Source organism: Ochotona curzoniae, unplaced genomic scaffold, assembly GCF_017591425.1.
Source record: "Ochotona curzoniae isolate NIBS_2020 unplaced genomic scaffold, NIBS_Ocur_1.0 contig_4502, whole genome shotgun sequence".
Lineage (NCBI taxonomy): Eukaryota > Metazoa > Chordata > Mammalia > Lagomorpha > Ochotonidae > Ochotona > Ochotona curzoniae.
The window spans coordinates 1154648-1169858 of NW_024466308.1; the positions used below are offsets into that span (position 1 = coordinate 1154648).

At 64.8% G+C, this 15211-nt stretch overlaps 2 protein-coding genes across 2 annotated transcripts; both read left to right on the forward strand.

Moving 5' to 3' along the window:
- Window positions 1–1058: 1058 nt before the first annotated feature.
- Window positions 1059–6954, forward strand: TM6SF2 (transmembrane 6 superfamily member 2). Its single transcript, XM_040986231.1, has 10 exons — window positions 1059–1153; window positions 3014–3117; window positions 3970–4067; window positions 4136–4239; window positions 4777–4859; window positions 5142–5266; window positions 5437–5538; window positions 5797–5889; window positions 6198–6317; window positions 6742–6954. The coding sequence occupies exons 1-10, from the start codon at window positions 1059–1061 to the stop codon at window positions 6952–6954; spliced, it is 1137 nt and encodes a 378-aa protein (XP_040842165.1).
- Window positions 6955–7080: 126 nt separating this feature from the next.
- On the forward strand, window positions 7081–12171 carry HAPLN4 (hyaluronan and proteoglycan link protein 4). The gene is made up of 6 exons (XM_040986232.1): window positions 7081–7323; window positions 8566–8685; window positions 9222–9342; window positions 9512–9874; window positions 11170–11490; window positions 11780–12171. Exons 1-6 carry the CDS (start codon window positions 7081–7083, stop codon window positions 12169–12171), a joined length of 1560 nt encoding a protein of 519 aa, XP_040842166.1.
- Window positions 12172–15211: the final 3040 nt, after the last annotated feature.

A 15211-nucleotide genomic window follows, 5' to 3' on the forward strand; every position in this document is an offset into this window, starting at 1 on the left:
TCTGGGCAGCCAGACATTTGGGGGACAATGGACCCCACTGGCCAGGCCAGCTGCAGCCCCCCAGGAGAAGGGTGTGGACCTTGCACACCCAGGCAGGGGACCCGGAGGCCTCCTGCACCGGCCTGCTTGCAGGAACGAGGGGTGCAAGACCTGGTTCCCCTCCACAGGTACAGGAAGGACCCCCCCCACACCCGTAGGCCCAGGGCATGGCAGGGGTGGCCACTTTAGGAAGTGAGGATACAGGGGAGCCCCGGGACACGCGGGAAGGGAGGTTGTGGGCACTGCCACAGGCAGGGATCTGACTTTCACCCCAGGCAATGGGGCATCCGGGGAGAGAGGCCAGGCGGGACTGGGTGGTCCCCGGGACCTCAGGTGGCAGAACACTGGCCTGAGGAGGGTGACATGGGGCCTCTTGCTAACTCGTCCCCCCACGGCGTGTCGCTCCTGCCCACTGCCCTTTCATTGGCAGCTGCTTTCCTCCCCCCGACTCCAAGTCGCAGGGCCCCCACGCACCCAGCCGGCTCCATCAAGACCCCGCTCCCCGAGCCGGAGCCACTGCCTCCCCCCTCCCAGTCCCAGTTTGCTGTTTTCACACCTGTTTTATAAATATATGGCCACGAAGCAGAAGGGCATTTTGAAGCCAAGAGAAGGAGCTCGCCCAAGGGTCCCCGTTCCAGCTGAGGCTGCGACCAGCCGCCCACACACACATACCGGTACCCCCACCTCTGCCAGGACGCGCAGCACGAGAGCCGGGAGCGACCCCCAGGTGGAGTGTGGGCAGAGGCGCGATCTGTGGGGGACCCGTGGGGGTGCGCGCGGATGGGGCGTGGGGGGCCGAGGGGGACAGGGCAGCCGCCAGGGGGAGGGGCTCCGCAGGCTCTCGGAGCAGGCGCACGGCGGTCGCGGCTGCAGCGCGCCCAGGGCGCATCGGGGGCGACCTTTGTGCGGGGCGGGACTGCTGGCAAACCACCTCCCTCCATCCACGCGCGCGCGCCGCCGCCGCCGTGGAGCCGAGCGTCCCCCGCCGAGGCCGCGCCAGCCAGGGCCGAGCCGCCGCCATGGACATCCCGCCGCTGGCCGGCAGGATCGCGGCGCTGTCGCTCGGCGCCCTCCCGCTGTCCTACGTGCTCAACCAGGTCTCGGCGCTCTCGCAGTGCGTGCGGGCAGGGGCCGGGCTGGGCGGGGAAGGGGCAGGCCCGGGGCGCTGGAGGGAGGATGCGCCAGGGCGGGCTGGCGGGTGGAGGGCGGCTTGTCCCCCAGCGCGCCCTGCACCCCTCGGCTCCGGCTGCTGGCGAGGGGGGCTTGGGGAGCTGGGGCCGCACCCTGCTCCCGTCGCCGGGCTCCCCCACCGGAAGTCCCCTTCGCGCGCCAAGCGGAGGCTGGGGCTGTGGGGGATGGACCCCCCAGTCCCGGGGTTCAGTGAGGGTGAGAGCAGGCAGGCTTCTGGGGGGGCCTCCCAGGGATGTGCTACCCGGCAAGGGTTCCAGAGTTGTCAAAGGTCAAAGTTGTCCCAGATAAGGTCCTGATGACCCAGCTCTCGTTGCCACATATGCCTGCTCCGTCGCGCCCCACCCCCTTTAGATTGCAACTTTCTCGTCCACATTTGGGGGTGTCTGTCTCCAGGCTCTGCCCCTCCGACACACACACACACACACCCTGCTTGTCCTCACTGCATGTTCAGATGGGGCTCTCCATACCTGTGTGGGCAAGCTGGTCCCAAGCTATGGGACACAGAGAGAGGCTGCTTCTGGGGTCCCAGAGCCCCGTCTCCGATTCCCCGGGACCCTCGCTCAGCCTCGTGGTTGTCTGGAACCTTCAGTGTTCCAGCTGCGCGCTGGCCCTGCTCTGGGAACTGGTTACTCTAACTGGCTTAGGTGTGACCAGAGTGGGGGCGTGACAAGGCAAGGGGAGGCCGGGAGGGCGTGGGACCTGCTGGGCAGCACCCTGCTGTGCCACCCTAGCCGGCTCAGACTCCTGACACCCTCTGTGGGCCCTCCCAGGGTGGGATGTGGAGCAGCCAGTACACAAACCGGCACCCACATGGGATCCCAGTGCTTGAGGGGAGGATTGGCCCGTTGAGCCATCACCCTGGGCCCACATTAGCAGATCTTTTCTAAGAGACCAGCCTGGGGCCCAGCATGGTAGCCTAGCAGCTAAAGTCCTCTCCTTGCACGTGCTATGATCCCATATGGGCACCGGTTCTAATCCCAGCAGTCCCGCTTCCCATCCAGCTCCCTGCCTGTGGCCTGGGAAAGCAGTGGAGGACGGCCCAGAGCCTGGGGACCCTGCACCCGTGTGGGAGACCCAGGAGAGGCTCCTGGCTCCTGGCTGTGGACTGGCACAGTTCTGGCCGATGTGGCCACTTGGGGAGTGAATCATCAGATGGAAGAGCTTCCTCTCTGTCTCTCCTCCTCTATATATATCTGACTTTCAAAGTAAAAAGAAAATAATAAATCTAAAAAAAAAAAAAAGAGACCAGACTGGCATATGGCCATGCAACTGGTCGACCCATCTTTGCCAAGCCACCGTGGGAGGTGAGGGCAGATGTTGGGGTGCAGTGGGTGGAAGCGTTTGAACTTTAGCGGGGAGAAGCCAGGAGCCTCAGATAGGGACGCTGACCGAGTGGAGGACGGGAGCCTCACCCAGCCCCCACCTCCGCACCGCCCTCGGCCCGGGAACCAGGCCTGAGCACAGGCAACGGCTTGGCGGGACAGACGCACTGGCTTGGTGAGCGATGCCGAAAGAGCTGGCATCAGAGAGGATAAAGTTGGGTCATTGATTCTTTGGGGGAGCGGGACAAAGACTGCAGGAGGGCTTCCTGGAGGAGGACCAATACCCGTGGGCTGTAAAGGGGAAGCTTTTGCCTGATGGAAACTTCTGGAAGTAGATTCCTGAAGGGACAAAGCAGCGTGGCGATGCCAAGACAGAGGAGGCCGACAGTTGCATCAGCCTCCTTGCCCGGGCTCTCTGAGCCCCCCAGCACGCGGTCCCACCCCGCCCCTCCCCTCTGCAGGCCCCTGTGGGTGGCGCTAATGAGCGCCCTGATCCTGGGCCTACTGTTTGTGGCTGTCTACAGCTTGGCCCGTGGGGAAATCAACTACGACCCGCTCTACGCTGGTAAGTCAGACGGAACGCGCTGGGAGAGGCCTGGCTGGGCTAGTGCCCCCCACCCCACCTTCCGACCCCAGGGCCCACGGAGGGGTCTCCATCCAACTGGGAGAGATGAAGTCACAGGAGACCCCCCCACACACACTCACTTCCTATGGGGCCCCACAGACGTGGGGGACCCTCAGAGCAGGGATGGTAGCCCTGCTAAGGGACTTGGAACAGCCCATTTCTGCCAAACACGGAGCCTCCTCCAGCAGCTGTGCGGGCTGCGGTCGGGCTGCGGTCGGGCTGTGGGGCGGGCGGCCCTGTGGGGTGGGACAAGGACACAGCCCAGAATCCCATCCTTCCCTTGAACTGGCCTGAGCCCCTCTGCATGTTCAAACCCATACTCAGCTGTAACTGTGTCCTTGCCAGAGCCCCACCCTCGCGAGGTCGCCGCCCACCTACCCATCCTCCCACCCACCCTGTGGCCCTGCTCACCTCACCCCACCTATCCCATGGCCCACCCACCCATGGCCTGGCCCTCCCACTGTCACCCTGCCCACCCACCCGTGGCCTCCTCCATGCCAGATGCCCATACACTGTCGATCCCCACCCTCCCACGCAGTGGTCCCATCCATGGCCCCACACGTGCCAGATTCTCACCCACCCACCCCATGGTCCCACCTACCCCAGGACCCGCCCACTCCCTCTGTGACCCCGCCTGCACAGCCCAGGACCCGCCCACCCCCTCTGTGACCCCACCCGCACACCCAAGGCCCCGCCCACTCCCTCTGTGACCCCGCCTGCACAGCCCAGGACCCGCCCACCCCCTCTGTGACCCCGCCTGCACAGCCCAGGACCCGCCCACTCTCCCTGCAGTCTTTGCTGTCTTTGCCTTCACGTCTATGGTGGACCTCATCATCGCTTTGCAGGAAGATGGCTACGTGGTGGGTTTCATGGAGTTCTACACCAAGGAGGTACGTGGGGCGTGGGCCAGGCCTGCCTGCTGACCGCCACCGCCATCTGAGTCGCCCTTCCCCTGCAGGGTGACCCGTACCTGCGTACCGCCCATGGCATCTTCATCTGCTACTGGGATGGCACCGTCCACTACCTCCTGTACCTCGCCATGGCAGGTGCCATCCGCAGAAGGTACGGGCAGGCGGGCAGGGAGGGCCAGCAGGGGGCCCTCAGAGAGAGCCACTCTGGGCCCCGGTGCGATGGCTCTGCTGGCACTGAGAGTTAACCAGTGGGTGGAGAAGAAAAGGAGAGACAGAGAGTTCTGTCCGCTGGGTCACACCCCAAGCGGCAGCAACAGCCGGAGCCAAGCTCCCAAACCAGGAGCCAGGAGCTTCCTGCAGGTCTCCCACGCGGGTGCAGGGTCCCCAGGCTGTGGGCCGTCCTCCACTGCTTCCCCAGGCCATAGGCAGGGAGCTGGGTGGGAAGTGGAGCAGCCGGGACTGGAACCTGTGCCTCTGTGGGATGTTGGCTCTTGGAGGTGGAGGATTAGCCAGTTGAGCCCCAGGCCCAGCTCCGGGTCTTGGTTTTGTTCCACATGTGAACATTCTCGCTTCCATTCAGCTCCCTGGTGCCTCTCCCACGTTGGGGACAGCTGACCCAGAGCTGGTGGGGACAGGGGTGGCCTTGGGGGGTGTGTCACTCACCAATCCCCCTCTCTCCGCCATCCAGGAAGGGATATCGGAACCTGGGCCTGTACTGGCTGGGCTCTCTGGTCATGAGTATCTTGGTTTTCCTCCCAGGAAACATCCTTGGTAAGAATTCGGGGGAGCCCACTGTGCCGCACCCCAACCTGTGTGCCCTCCCCAACCACCTAGCCCCATTGAGGTCAAGCCAGGATGGATCAGTGCAGGCACCCCTTGGGGCACCCGAACATGTCTTCATGGAAAGTGGACACCCCCACACCCCACTCTGGCCCAGCAGGCCACGGGAGGCAGGCAGGCCATCAGCCCGTGGGCGCTGGGGGCCGTGGAGGGCGTGGGAGCTTGGGCAGGGCTCTGACGGCCCACTTCCCCTCCTCCTTCCCCCCACGGCAGGCAAGTATAGCTCCGAGCTCAGGCCCGCCTTCCTGCTGGCCATACCCTATATGCTCGTCCCATGCTGGGCTGGCATGAAGGTCTTCCAGCAGCCTCGGGTGCCCACCTGCTGCACCCCCGAAGCAGTGAGTCCCCCATTTCCGGCCCCCCGACTCCTGCCACCACCGTCTCCGGGATGCCGAATGCTCTCCCCGCCCCCCACCCCGTTGGAGTTGTTCTTGGCCGTGGGGAAAGGTGGGAGGCGTTTCCATGGTGCCCCGCCGGGGACTGCCTCCATGTGTCCCCCGTCCCACAGGTGCAACAAGAACAGCGGAAGGGGCTCCTGCAGCGGCCGGCTGACCTGGCCTTTGTCCTGTACCTCAGCCTGGCTGCCATCTTCACCTTCTTCCGGGGTCTGGTGCGTCCAGTCCCCCCGTCTCCCTGCCCCCTCCCCCAGCTCACCCATCCTGCAGTGGTTCCTTCATTCTCCCCCACCACCACCAAGCTCCCCCTTAGCCACCGCCCAGAGTCCCATGACCCCACTGCCTGGGACTTCCTCCTCAGCGCCACAGCTGGGCCTGGTGGTCGCTGGCCAGAGCACGGGGGCTGGGGCTGTGGAAGGAGACGCCCGGCAGGAGGCGTCTGAGCCAGTGCTCCTGGCCCTGTCTGGTCCTAGGTGGTCCTCGAATGCCCCACGGATGCCTGCTTTGAATACATCTACCAGTACGAGCCGTACCTGCGGGACCCTGTGGCTTACCCAAAGGTGCAGGTGAGTGGACAGGTGGGCGGGAGGCCGCTGGCGGAAACAAGCTGGGACTCGTAGGAAAGGTAGTGTCCTGTCCAAATAAGAGAGATGTGGCCTTCAGGTACTGCTGCCTCCAGGAGCGCCCAGACAGCTGCTGACGAGACTTGGTGGGGAGGTCGGAGGCGGGGACGGGACTTGGTGGGGCTGGGGGATCCCACCTGTTTCCCCTGGAGGGTTCTGATTGGCCAGGCTAGGGGATGTGTGTGGGGTGCCGTGGGGCGGGCATCATGGCCAAGGCCCCCACCTCGACGGCCGTGTCCCCTCCGCCATAGATGCTGACGTATCTGTTTTACGTCCTGCCCTTCTACGTCCTGGCCATCTACGCCCTCGTCTTCCCCGGGTGCTCCTGGCTGCCCGACTGGGCACTCGTGTTTGCTGGCGCCATCGGCCAGGTGAGACAGGGGAGCGGGTGGGGGGTGGACAGGCAGGCCGGCCAGCCGGGGAGCTCCCGGTGCAAAGATGGTGTCCCCTAACGGCGTCTGAGCCCTGGCAGGCCTAGTCCATGTTGGGGGCCTGTTTGGGGTTCTTGATGGGATGTGGCGAAGGCTGGATCCGCCAAGTGGGCACCTCACGGCCTCGTGGTTGACACACCAGTTAAGATGCCTGACTCTGAGACGGGCGTAGCGGTGTTGTGGGTTAAACCACTGCTCGCAGTGCCAGTGCTCCAGAGCTCTGTGTAGGCAGCCGGGCGAGGCTCACAGAGCAGGGGGATAGATGAGGACCCGCGGGCAGAGGAGGACAGGGAGTGGGGAGCTGCATGTCCGCCACGCCTGGAGCCTCACCTTCCTCCCCGGGCCTCGCACTCCGGGCCTCCAGGCACAGTTCTCCCACATGGGCGCGTCCACGCACCTCCGCACGGCCTTCACCTACCGCGTGCCCGAGGACGCCTGGGCCTGCTTCTTCACCTGCAACCTGCTCTACGCGCTGGGGCCCCACCTGCTGGCCTACCGCTGCCTGCGGCGGCCCTCCTTCTTCCTGCCCCCGCCGCCCCCCGGGGGGGCCCCGGACCCCCACAAGAAGAAGCTCTAAGTGGGGAGGGTGCTGGGGTGAACCCAGGGGGCTCCTCCAGGCTAAGGGGGCAGGGCGCGGGCAGGCCGCAGCCACCCCGACCCCGGGCTGCCGTCACGCGCCCTCCCGCTGGCCGCCCCCCGCAGCATGGCCGGTCATCCCCCCACCCGCGGCATCGCCGGTCGGCCCCCCACCCGCGGCATCGCCGGTCGGCCCCCCACCCGCGGCATCGCCCCCACCCGCGGCATCGCCGGTCGGCCCCCCACCCGCGGCATCGCCCCCACCCGCGGCATCGCCCCCACCCGCAGCATGGCCGGTCATCCCCCCACCCGCGGCATCGGCCCCCCACCCGCAGCATGGCCGGTCATCCCCCCACCCGCGGCATCGCCGGTCGGCCCCCCACCCGCGGCATCGCCGGTCGGCCCCCCACCCGCAGCATGGCCGGTCGGCCCCCCGTGGCTTCCTCTCAGTAAACGCCCTTTGGACGTCCACAGCGTTGGTGCCTGCGTGTTTCGGGGCTCCGGGGAAGCGGCAAGGGACCCTCTTCTTGGCTCCCCACGGTGGCTGGGACGACAAAAGTCAGCCCTACTCCTGCTGGGTGTGTCCAGTGCGTAGCCTGGCTGTTGACCCACCACGTGGGACACCCCTGCTGTCTCCTCCTCCCCTGAGTGCCTGGTTCAAGTCCCACCTCTGCTTCGCATTCCAGCTTCCTGCCCGCACACACGCCCACAGGCAGCAGGGAATGACACATTCTTGGGGCCCTGACACACAGCGGGGGCTCCTGGCTTCGGCAGGGCCCAGACCTGAATAAACCAGAAAATTTGGGCCCGGCGCCATGGCCTAGCAGCTAAAGCCCTTGCCCTGATCACACTGGAATCCCATAAGGGGCGCCGGTTCTAATCCTGGCAGCTCCACTTCCCACCCAGCTCCCTGCCTGTGGCCTGGGAAAGCAGTGGAGGACGGCCCAGAGCCTTGGGACCCTGCACCCGCGTGGGAGACCCGGGGGAGGCTCCTGGCTCCTGGCTTCGGATCAGCTCAGCTCCAGCTGTTGTGGCCGCTGGGGGAGTGAATCATCAGACAGAAGATCTTCCTCTCTGTCTCCTCTCTGTGGATCTGACTTTCCAACAGAAAATATGTAACCTTTAAGTAACAGTCATATTCCAGATGAAGAAGGAGGCTACGGGCGGTGAAGGTTTTCGGGGCGATCACACAGCCCGGCCAGGAATGTCCCACCTTGTCAGCCCGTTACAGTTCGGAGTGGCCTTTCTGCTGAGTTCATTTGGGTAGACTGAGGCAGGGGCGGGGAGAACCCAGACTGGGAGGTACACTCACCACTTCGGTTTATTATTGTTATTGAAGTTGGGTGCAGGATTCACGCAGGGCAGCCCCAGGAGGGCCGGGGCGGGGGGTAAAATCCGGACTCCCCCAGGCCTCTTCCTCCGTTCCAAAGATGGTAAAACCGAGACCCACAGATGGCAGCTAGCCGGGACGGGAGCCTGGCCCTGCGCCCCAGAGAACACGCCTTCTCCCTCCCCGCCCACCTGCCCGCCGCTAAGCACTGCGTCCCCTTTAACTGCTCCCCGCACCCCCAGCACACACACACACCCGTCCGGCTCCCTCCTCCCCTTGCAGGCAGACGCCAGGATTGCCTCCCGCAGGGACCTGCCCAGTGCTGGCTGGGTGCGCCGAGGAGCCAGGAGGCACCGGGCAGTGCTGCTGGTGCGGCAGGCTGGGGGCTGCGCCGGCAGGATGGTGAGGGCAAGTTGGCGGCAGGTGCCTCCGGGGTTTTGTCCCTCTGTCTCCTCTGTCATTCTCTGCCTCTTTTGGGGGGGACTGAGGTGGGGGTGGGGAGCCACCCCCTGCCCCGTCTTCTGCTCTTATCCCCCCCACTCTGTCTTCTCTATCCTTGCCTCCATCTCTCTGCCTCTCTCTCCATCTCCCTCTGTCCTCGCGGTGTCCCCAGCACACTCCCCGCTCCTCCCCTCAGCCGCTCACTGCAGTCTCATGGCGCAGGGCTAACCTTGCTCTACTTCCCACCCCACCCCCTTCACCGGAGCCACCGGAGCCACCGCGGCCGGGAAAGAGGAGGGGGCGGGCAGAGAGATGGGACAGGAGGAGCGGAACAGTGGGGTGTGTGTGTGGGAGGGTGGGATACCCAGGCAGGACCAGCTCAGGGCCATGTATGTGCCCAGCCTCCTCCTCGGCCCCTTGGCTGGCGTTGGGGTCCCAGGCGCAGGTACAGAGGGCCAGCAGCCGGGACTGGACATCCTGTGTCTCTCCCCCTCCAGGTGTGTGCTCGGGGAGCCCTAGGTCCCTGCCTGTTCTGGGCTGCAACGTGGGGTGCTGCATTGCTGCTGGCGGCCTCGGTGAACGCACAGCGTGGTCGCAAGAAGGTGGTGCACGTGCTTGGTGAGTTTGCCCCCCACCCCTGCCCAAGAAGGAACCCTGACAATAGACACAGCCCCTCCCGCGCGCCCCCAGGATGGTGGTCCCCCACAGCCGGGGTCCCCAGCCCCTGGACCCCCTGACCCCTAACCCTAACCCTGACCCCCAGCCATCCCTCCCTCTGAACCCACAGAGGGTGAGTCCGGCTCCGTGGTGGTGCAGACGGCGCCCGGGCAGGTGGTCAGCCATCGCGGTGGCACCATCGTCTTGCCATGCCGCTACCACTACGAGGCAGCCGGCCACGGCCACGACGGCGTCCGCCTCAAGTGGACCAAGGTGGTGGACCCGCTGGCCTTCGCCGATGTCTTTGTGGCCCTGGGCCCCCAGCACCGGGCCTTCGGTACCTACCGGGGCCGAGCAGAATTGCAGGACGACGGGCCCGGAGACGCCTCGCTCGTCCTCCGTAATGTCACCCTGCAGGATTACGGGCGCTATGAGTGCGAGGTGACCAACGAGCTGGAGGATGACGCCGGCATGGTCAAGCTGGACTTGGAAGGTGACCAGGAGCTCTTCCTGGGTAGCAGGGTGGAGGTGGGTGCGTGGGTGCGTAGGGGGAGCTCCCGGGGACAGAATGCGAGCTCTAGAGAGGCTTGGCCCGATAGCGCAAAGTTCCTTAAAACTGGTGATGATTGGAGAGGGGGGGAAAAAAATCCTGCAAGACGTGAGACAGCCGTTCCTCATCGCCAAAAGAACAGACGGTTCTGGAGCCTCAGGGAGAGCCGGGCAGTCACACCAGGTTCCTCAGCTGTCCCCCCGTCCCTGTTGCCTCAGCCAGATTCCCCAGTTTCTGTCCAAGATTCCTAAATGCCAAACTTCTCCCCGGTCCTTGCCTCCCCGCTTAGCAACCGATGACGCAAGAGCGGCAGCTAGAGTCCCTGGCTCGCCTCTCATTGGGCCAGCTGGGGTCACATGGCCTGTCTGCGAGCCAATCGGTGTGGCTGCGAGGGAGGATGCTCTCATTGACCGGTCGGGGAACTGGGCGCTTCGGCTCAACTTGGTAGTGATAACTAATAATTTATGGGGAGGAGCAGGCGAGACATTGGGATGAACTGCTCTCCCGAGGGTCTCCTGGAATTCCCACAGATATCCTGGAATTCCCACAGATATCCTGGAAGCAGTTAGGAGCAGCGGACAGAATGCTGTCCTGCCTCCTGCACCTGCTCCTGGGGGACCAAGCCGGGGTCCCTGTGCCTCCTGCTCCAGCTGAGCGCCACCCCCCTACACATCCCAAGCCCTGCCCCCTCCACACAAACACCCAAACGTGGCTTTTGGTCTTCCAGCCACTGGTCTCCTCCTCAGGGGGCCACGGTGGCTGATCTGCAGCCAGGAGCTTCCTCAGGGGTCTCCCACGTGGGTGCAGGGTCCCAAGGACTGGCTTATTATCCGCCGCTTTCCCAGGCCACATGCCCAGGGGAGCTGGCCAGGACGTGGTGCAGCAACTGGGACTGGTGCCCCTCTGAGGGAATGCTGGCATTGCAAGCGGTGGCTTTCCCCACTATGCCACAGTGCACTGTCCCCAGTCCAAAGCTTAGGGCAAAGATAGCCATAAGGAGTGTGGTCATGGGGGAGTTTCCAGTGAAGGATGGGCTGGCAGGGCCAGGAGGGGTGCACTGGGTGTGGGGGCTTGGAGAGGTGGTCTGACGGCCCGGGTGTCAGGGCTGGGAGGGTGCGCTGGAGACCCGGTTGTGGGGGCTGGGGAGGGTCGCTGGGGACCAGAGTTTCAGAGCTTAGGGGGGTGCGCTGGGGCTCCGGGCCTGATCCAATCTCCCTCCCCGGTGCGTTGCCCACCAGGCGTGGTCTTCCCCTACCACCCCCGCGGAGGCCGCTACAAGCTGACCTTCCTGGAGGCGCAGCGGGCCTGCGCAGAGCAGGACGGCATCCTGGCGTCCGCGGAGCAGCTGCACGCGGCCTGGCGCGATGGGCTGGACTGGTGCAACGCGGGCTGGCTGCGCGACGGCTCGGTGCAGTACCCGGTGAGCCAGCCCCGGGAGGCCTGCGGGGGCAGCTCGGCCAACGGTGGTGGCGTCCAGGGCGGCGGGGTGCGCAACTACGGCTACCGCCACAACGCCGGGGAACGCTACGACGCCTTCTGCTTCACGTCCAACCTGCCGGGTGCGTAGGCCCCACCCGGCTCCTGGCTCACTCGGGGTGGAGGTGCAGAGGCCCCACCCGGCTCCTGGCTCACTCGGGGTGGAGGTGCAGAAGCCCCACCCCCAGGTTCTAGAACCGCCCAGGAGCGAAGCCCCCCCCCCCCCAGGCGCTTGGGTGTTGGTCCACCGGTGCGTACACCCCGTCTTCAGCGGAAGGGTGCTGGAGCAGCCCTGGACTTGGGGTGTCCCTGCACCCCGAGACTCGGCGCCCCGGGAAGGGCCCCCCTAACAGCCCGCCTCTCCCCTTGCAGGGCGCGTGTTCTTTCTGAAGCCGCTGCGGCCCGTGCCCTTCGCGGGGGCGGCGCGTGCGTGCGCGGCGCGCGGTGCAGCCGTGGCCAAGGTCGGGCAGCTGTTCGCCGCGTGGAAGCTGCAGCTGCTGGACCGCTGCACGGCCGGCTGGCTGGCCGACGGCAGCGCCCGCTACCCCATCGTGAACCCGCGCGCGCGCTGCGGGGGCCCGAAGCCCGGTGTGCGCAGCCTCGGCTTCCCCGACGCCCAGCGACGCCTCTTCGGCGTCTACTGCTACCGTGCGCCCGGGGCGCCCGACCCTGCACCCGGCGGCTGGGGCTGGGGCTGGGCTGGCGGCGGGGGCTGGGCTGGGGGAGCGCGCGATCCCGCTGCGTGGACCCCACTGCGGGTCTAGCCCCCTGCCCTGCCTCCTGCCCCTCCACCTCCAGCTGGACCACAGTGGGGAGGGGGCGTCCTGGGCTTGGAGTGTCACGCCCCATCTGTGGTCCCCTGGACGGCAGGTTGAACAAGCGTGGACACTCACAGTGCCCCCCACCCCGGGGACACCTTGAGACTGAAGTTCCCCGGATTCTGGAGACACCCTACTTTCTTCCGGACCTCGCTCCTCAACTTGCTCCAGGACCAGACCCCTCTGGAGCGCCCGGCTGATCCCACACCTTGCAGCTCCGAGGAACCGTCCCCCACCCCTGCGGCCACCTGGGGGCGGGACCCCCAGGATTATCTGGAAACCATCCTGGCACCCCCCTCCCTGAGACTGGGGTCCCCCCCTTGGACACCAAATTCCCCCTCACCATCACCTGGAAAGACAGCAGTCACCCCAATGTGCGCCCTGTTGAGACCACAGGACGTCTCTGCCCCCCCCCCCGAATCCTAGCCAGCCCTCCCCTCGCTCTCTGATGGACCACCCCCCAGCTCCACCCCACACCCCAGTCTCGTGGGAGAGTTCCCTCATCCATGCCACAAAGGCGGGCGGGCATGTCTCCCCCTGCCCCCGCTGGCCCGCCTGGCAGGGGCAATGCCCCATCCTTTGAAGAAGAGTAATTTGTCACCAAAGAGACTACACAGCCCAGGCCCAGAGACTTGCGGGGTTCAGGAGCCATCGCTCCTGGGAGAGGAGGGGGCCCACCTCCTCCCGCTGGCAGCCTGAAAACCCCAGGTTGCCCATCTCACAGGCCCGCACCCCAGGCCCCTGCAAGTCCCGCTCTGCCTGGGCCCCGCTGACCGCCCACCACGGGGACCATGCTTCTTCCCCCGACCATCCCCGAGGGGGAACGCCCCCTTGGATTCTCCAGCTCTCACCATGGAAACCGGCCACCTCTTTTCCCAGGCTCACCCCAGCTCCTTGCCAAACCAGCGCCTGGGACCCCACAACCGTTGCCACGGCGACCAGAACACCTGTACCCCCTGATCAACAGGGTTCCCCACCCCATCAAGCCGTTGCCATAGAGACGTCTGTGTTGTTTCCATGACAACAAGCTTCGCATTTCTTAACGGCTTTTCCCTATGGGGCTGGGAGTCTCCCACCCACGGGGAGGATGTGGGGGGCAGCTGCCTGCTGCATCCCGTCAGGGGACTGGGGGGCTCGTCCAGGCAGCGTGGGACTCGGGCGCTCCCAGACACACTCAATTTGCACGCGAGCGATCTCATCTGACTAGCTCTGCATGACACACCCTTGCAACCCCCCGGGGGTGCGTTTTCCAGCTGGGCAGACCCTGACAGTCTGAAACCCCCTCCCCCACACTCTCCAAGCTCTCTCCTTCCTGGACCCTGGAAGATGGAATGCCTTTGCATTTGCAGCCCACCAGGCACGGTTCCCAGGCACGGTCTGTGCCACGCCGTTGGGAGCCAGCCCGACCCTCGCTCCGTCCTAGGCTTAAGGACCCGTCCAAGGGAGAGAAACGGCCGTGTCGCCCACGTCGGAGACCCCAGCTCTGCCGGAGTACGCCTCTGGCCTCTGGCTCTGTATTCGTCATGACCATCTCTTGAGTTTGGGAACCCCAGGTGGGCTACGGTTCGAATCGCACCTCTGACTCTTTGCTGCTCAACGTGTGACCAAATGACAAAACCCTTGGGAGCCCCGCGTGCTCTGGGGCTGTTGGAGGTCTTCCCTGGCATACAGCAGGCACTCAATAAATCTCCTGTGGTGAATGAGAACCAGGCAGCCAGTGAGCAGCGCCTGCTCAGTGTTCTTGGGGGGTTGGTGCTGGCTGCGTTCTGACTCCGCTGAAAGTCGCTTGGAGCCCCCCTCTCTCACTCCCTGCGTCCTGGCTTCCGGACCCTTCTCTTTCTCCCTCCCCTCCTCACTGCTCCCCCTGAGCCACCCCCCCCCCCAGGCCCCCAGATCTGCTCTGTATCAATGCCAACTTGGGAAGCTTCCAGGATGCAAACAAAAAGAAAATGAGAGGAAAAAAAAAAAAAAGGAAATTTTAAGAGGCCCGATTGGGTGCAGGGAGCTGAGCCCGGGCTGTGTGATTCAGCATCCCAAGCTAGATCTTTCCCCCAACACCTGCTCCCTGCTTGGAACTCCAGCATGCAGATTCCCCTTTTCTGGTGAAGGGCTGCCTCCACCTCCTTCCGGTCCAGCCAATAAATACTGTGATATATTGCCGTGGGCAATCCTGATTGGTCTAGAAGTTGGTGTGGCATCCCCTCAAAGCCAACCCATGAATGAGACTTCAGTCCTTGGGATGTGGGTTCAAGGCTGGCAACCAAGAGACCCTCCCTCTCCTGGGGTTCCTGTGCTGTTGGGGGGCTGAGGGAGGCGGAGCCACCTGCCTTCAAGTTCACATCTCAGAAGTCATTTTTTAGCTCAGCATGTCAGATCCGAATCCTAAATACAGGGTCGTATCTGCTGGAACCCACGCAACGCTCCCACACAGCGTGCAGCCTCTGGGTCCCACCTGATGTTGGGTGGCCGGCTAACATCGCATCGCGCCTGGTGTTGACACAGTTGTGGCACTGTTGGTAAAACCATGACAAGGAAAAGAGCCTGCGCTTGGAGGGTGAACCAGCAGATGGAGGATCTTCCTCTCTGTCTCTCCTCTCTGTGAATCTGCCTTTCCAATAAAAATCAAATAATTCAGAAAAAAAAAAAAGAGACAAAAGCCTGACTGGCAGCCGTTCACCCGCCTCTGGCCGCCGGCCTCTGACATTCTGCTCCAGCCACCACAGGCTGGTCGCCGTTGGCAAGCAGTTCATGCTCCCTCCTGCGGGAGGAACTGCAGTTCAGCCTGCCTAGCCAGTCTCTGCCAGCTGCAGGCTCGGCCCCTGCCCACACCTCCTCCATCAAGCCCTCCTTGATTGCCACCCCGACCCCGGGGCATCTACTTCCGCCTCCCAGCGCCACACACAGCTCCCCAACACTGCTCTGTGCTGATGCGCTGCAGGGACAGAAGGCTCAGGACTTCAACGGGCAAGTGGAACTGTTAAAAAAA

What these genes read in the sequence shown, in the direction of transcription:
- HAPLN4 (XM_040986232.1), top strand. Translation starts at nt 7,081, where the DNA reads ATGGCCGGTCATCCCCCCACCCGCGGCATCGCCGGTCGGCCCCCCACC. An exon ending in GGGGCTGCGCCGGCAGGATG is followed by an intron (nt 8,686 to 9,221) that starts GTGAGGGCAAGT and finishes CTCCCCCTCCAG; the next exon opens with GTGTGTGCTCGGGGAGCCCT. An exon ending in GGTCAAGCTGGACTTGGAAG is followed by an intron (nt 9,875 to 11,169) that starts GTGACCAGGAGC and finishes GTTGCCCACCAG; the next exon opens with GCGTGGTCTTCCCCTACCAC.
- TM6SF2 (XM_040986231.1), top strand. Translation starts at nt 1,059, where the DNA reads ATGGACATCCCGCCGCTGGCCGGCAGGATCGCGGCGCTGTCGCTCGGC. An exon ending in CCTGCTGCACCCCCGAAGCA is followed by an intron (nt 5,267 to 5,436) that starts GTGAGTCCCCCA and finishes CCCGTCCCACAG; the next exon opens with GTGCAACAAGAACAGCGGAA. An exon ending in TCACCTTCTTCCGGGGTCTG is followed by an intron (nt 5,539 to 5,796) that starts GTGCGTCCAGTC and finishes GTCTGGTCCTAG; the next exon opens with GTGGTCCTCGAATGCCCCAC.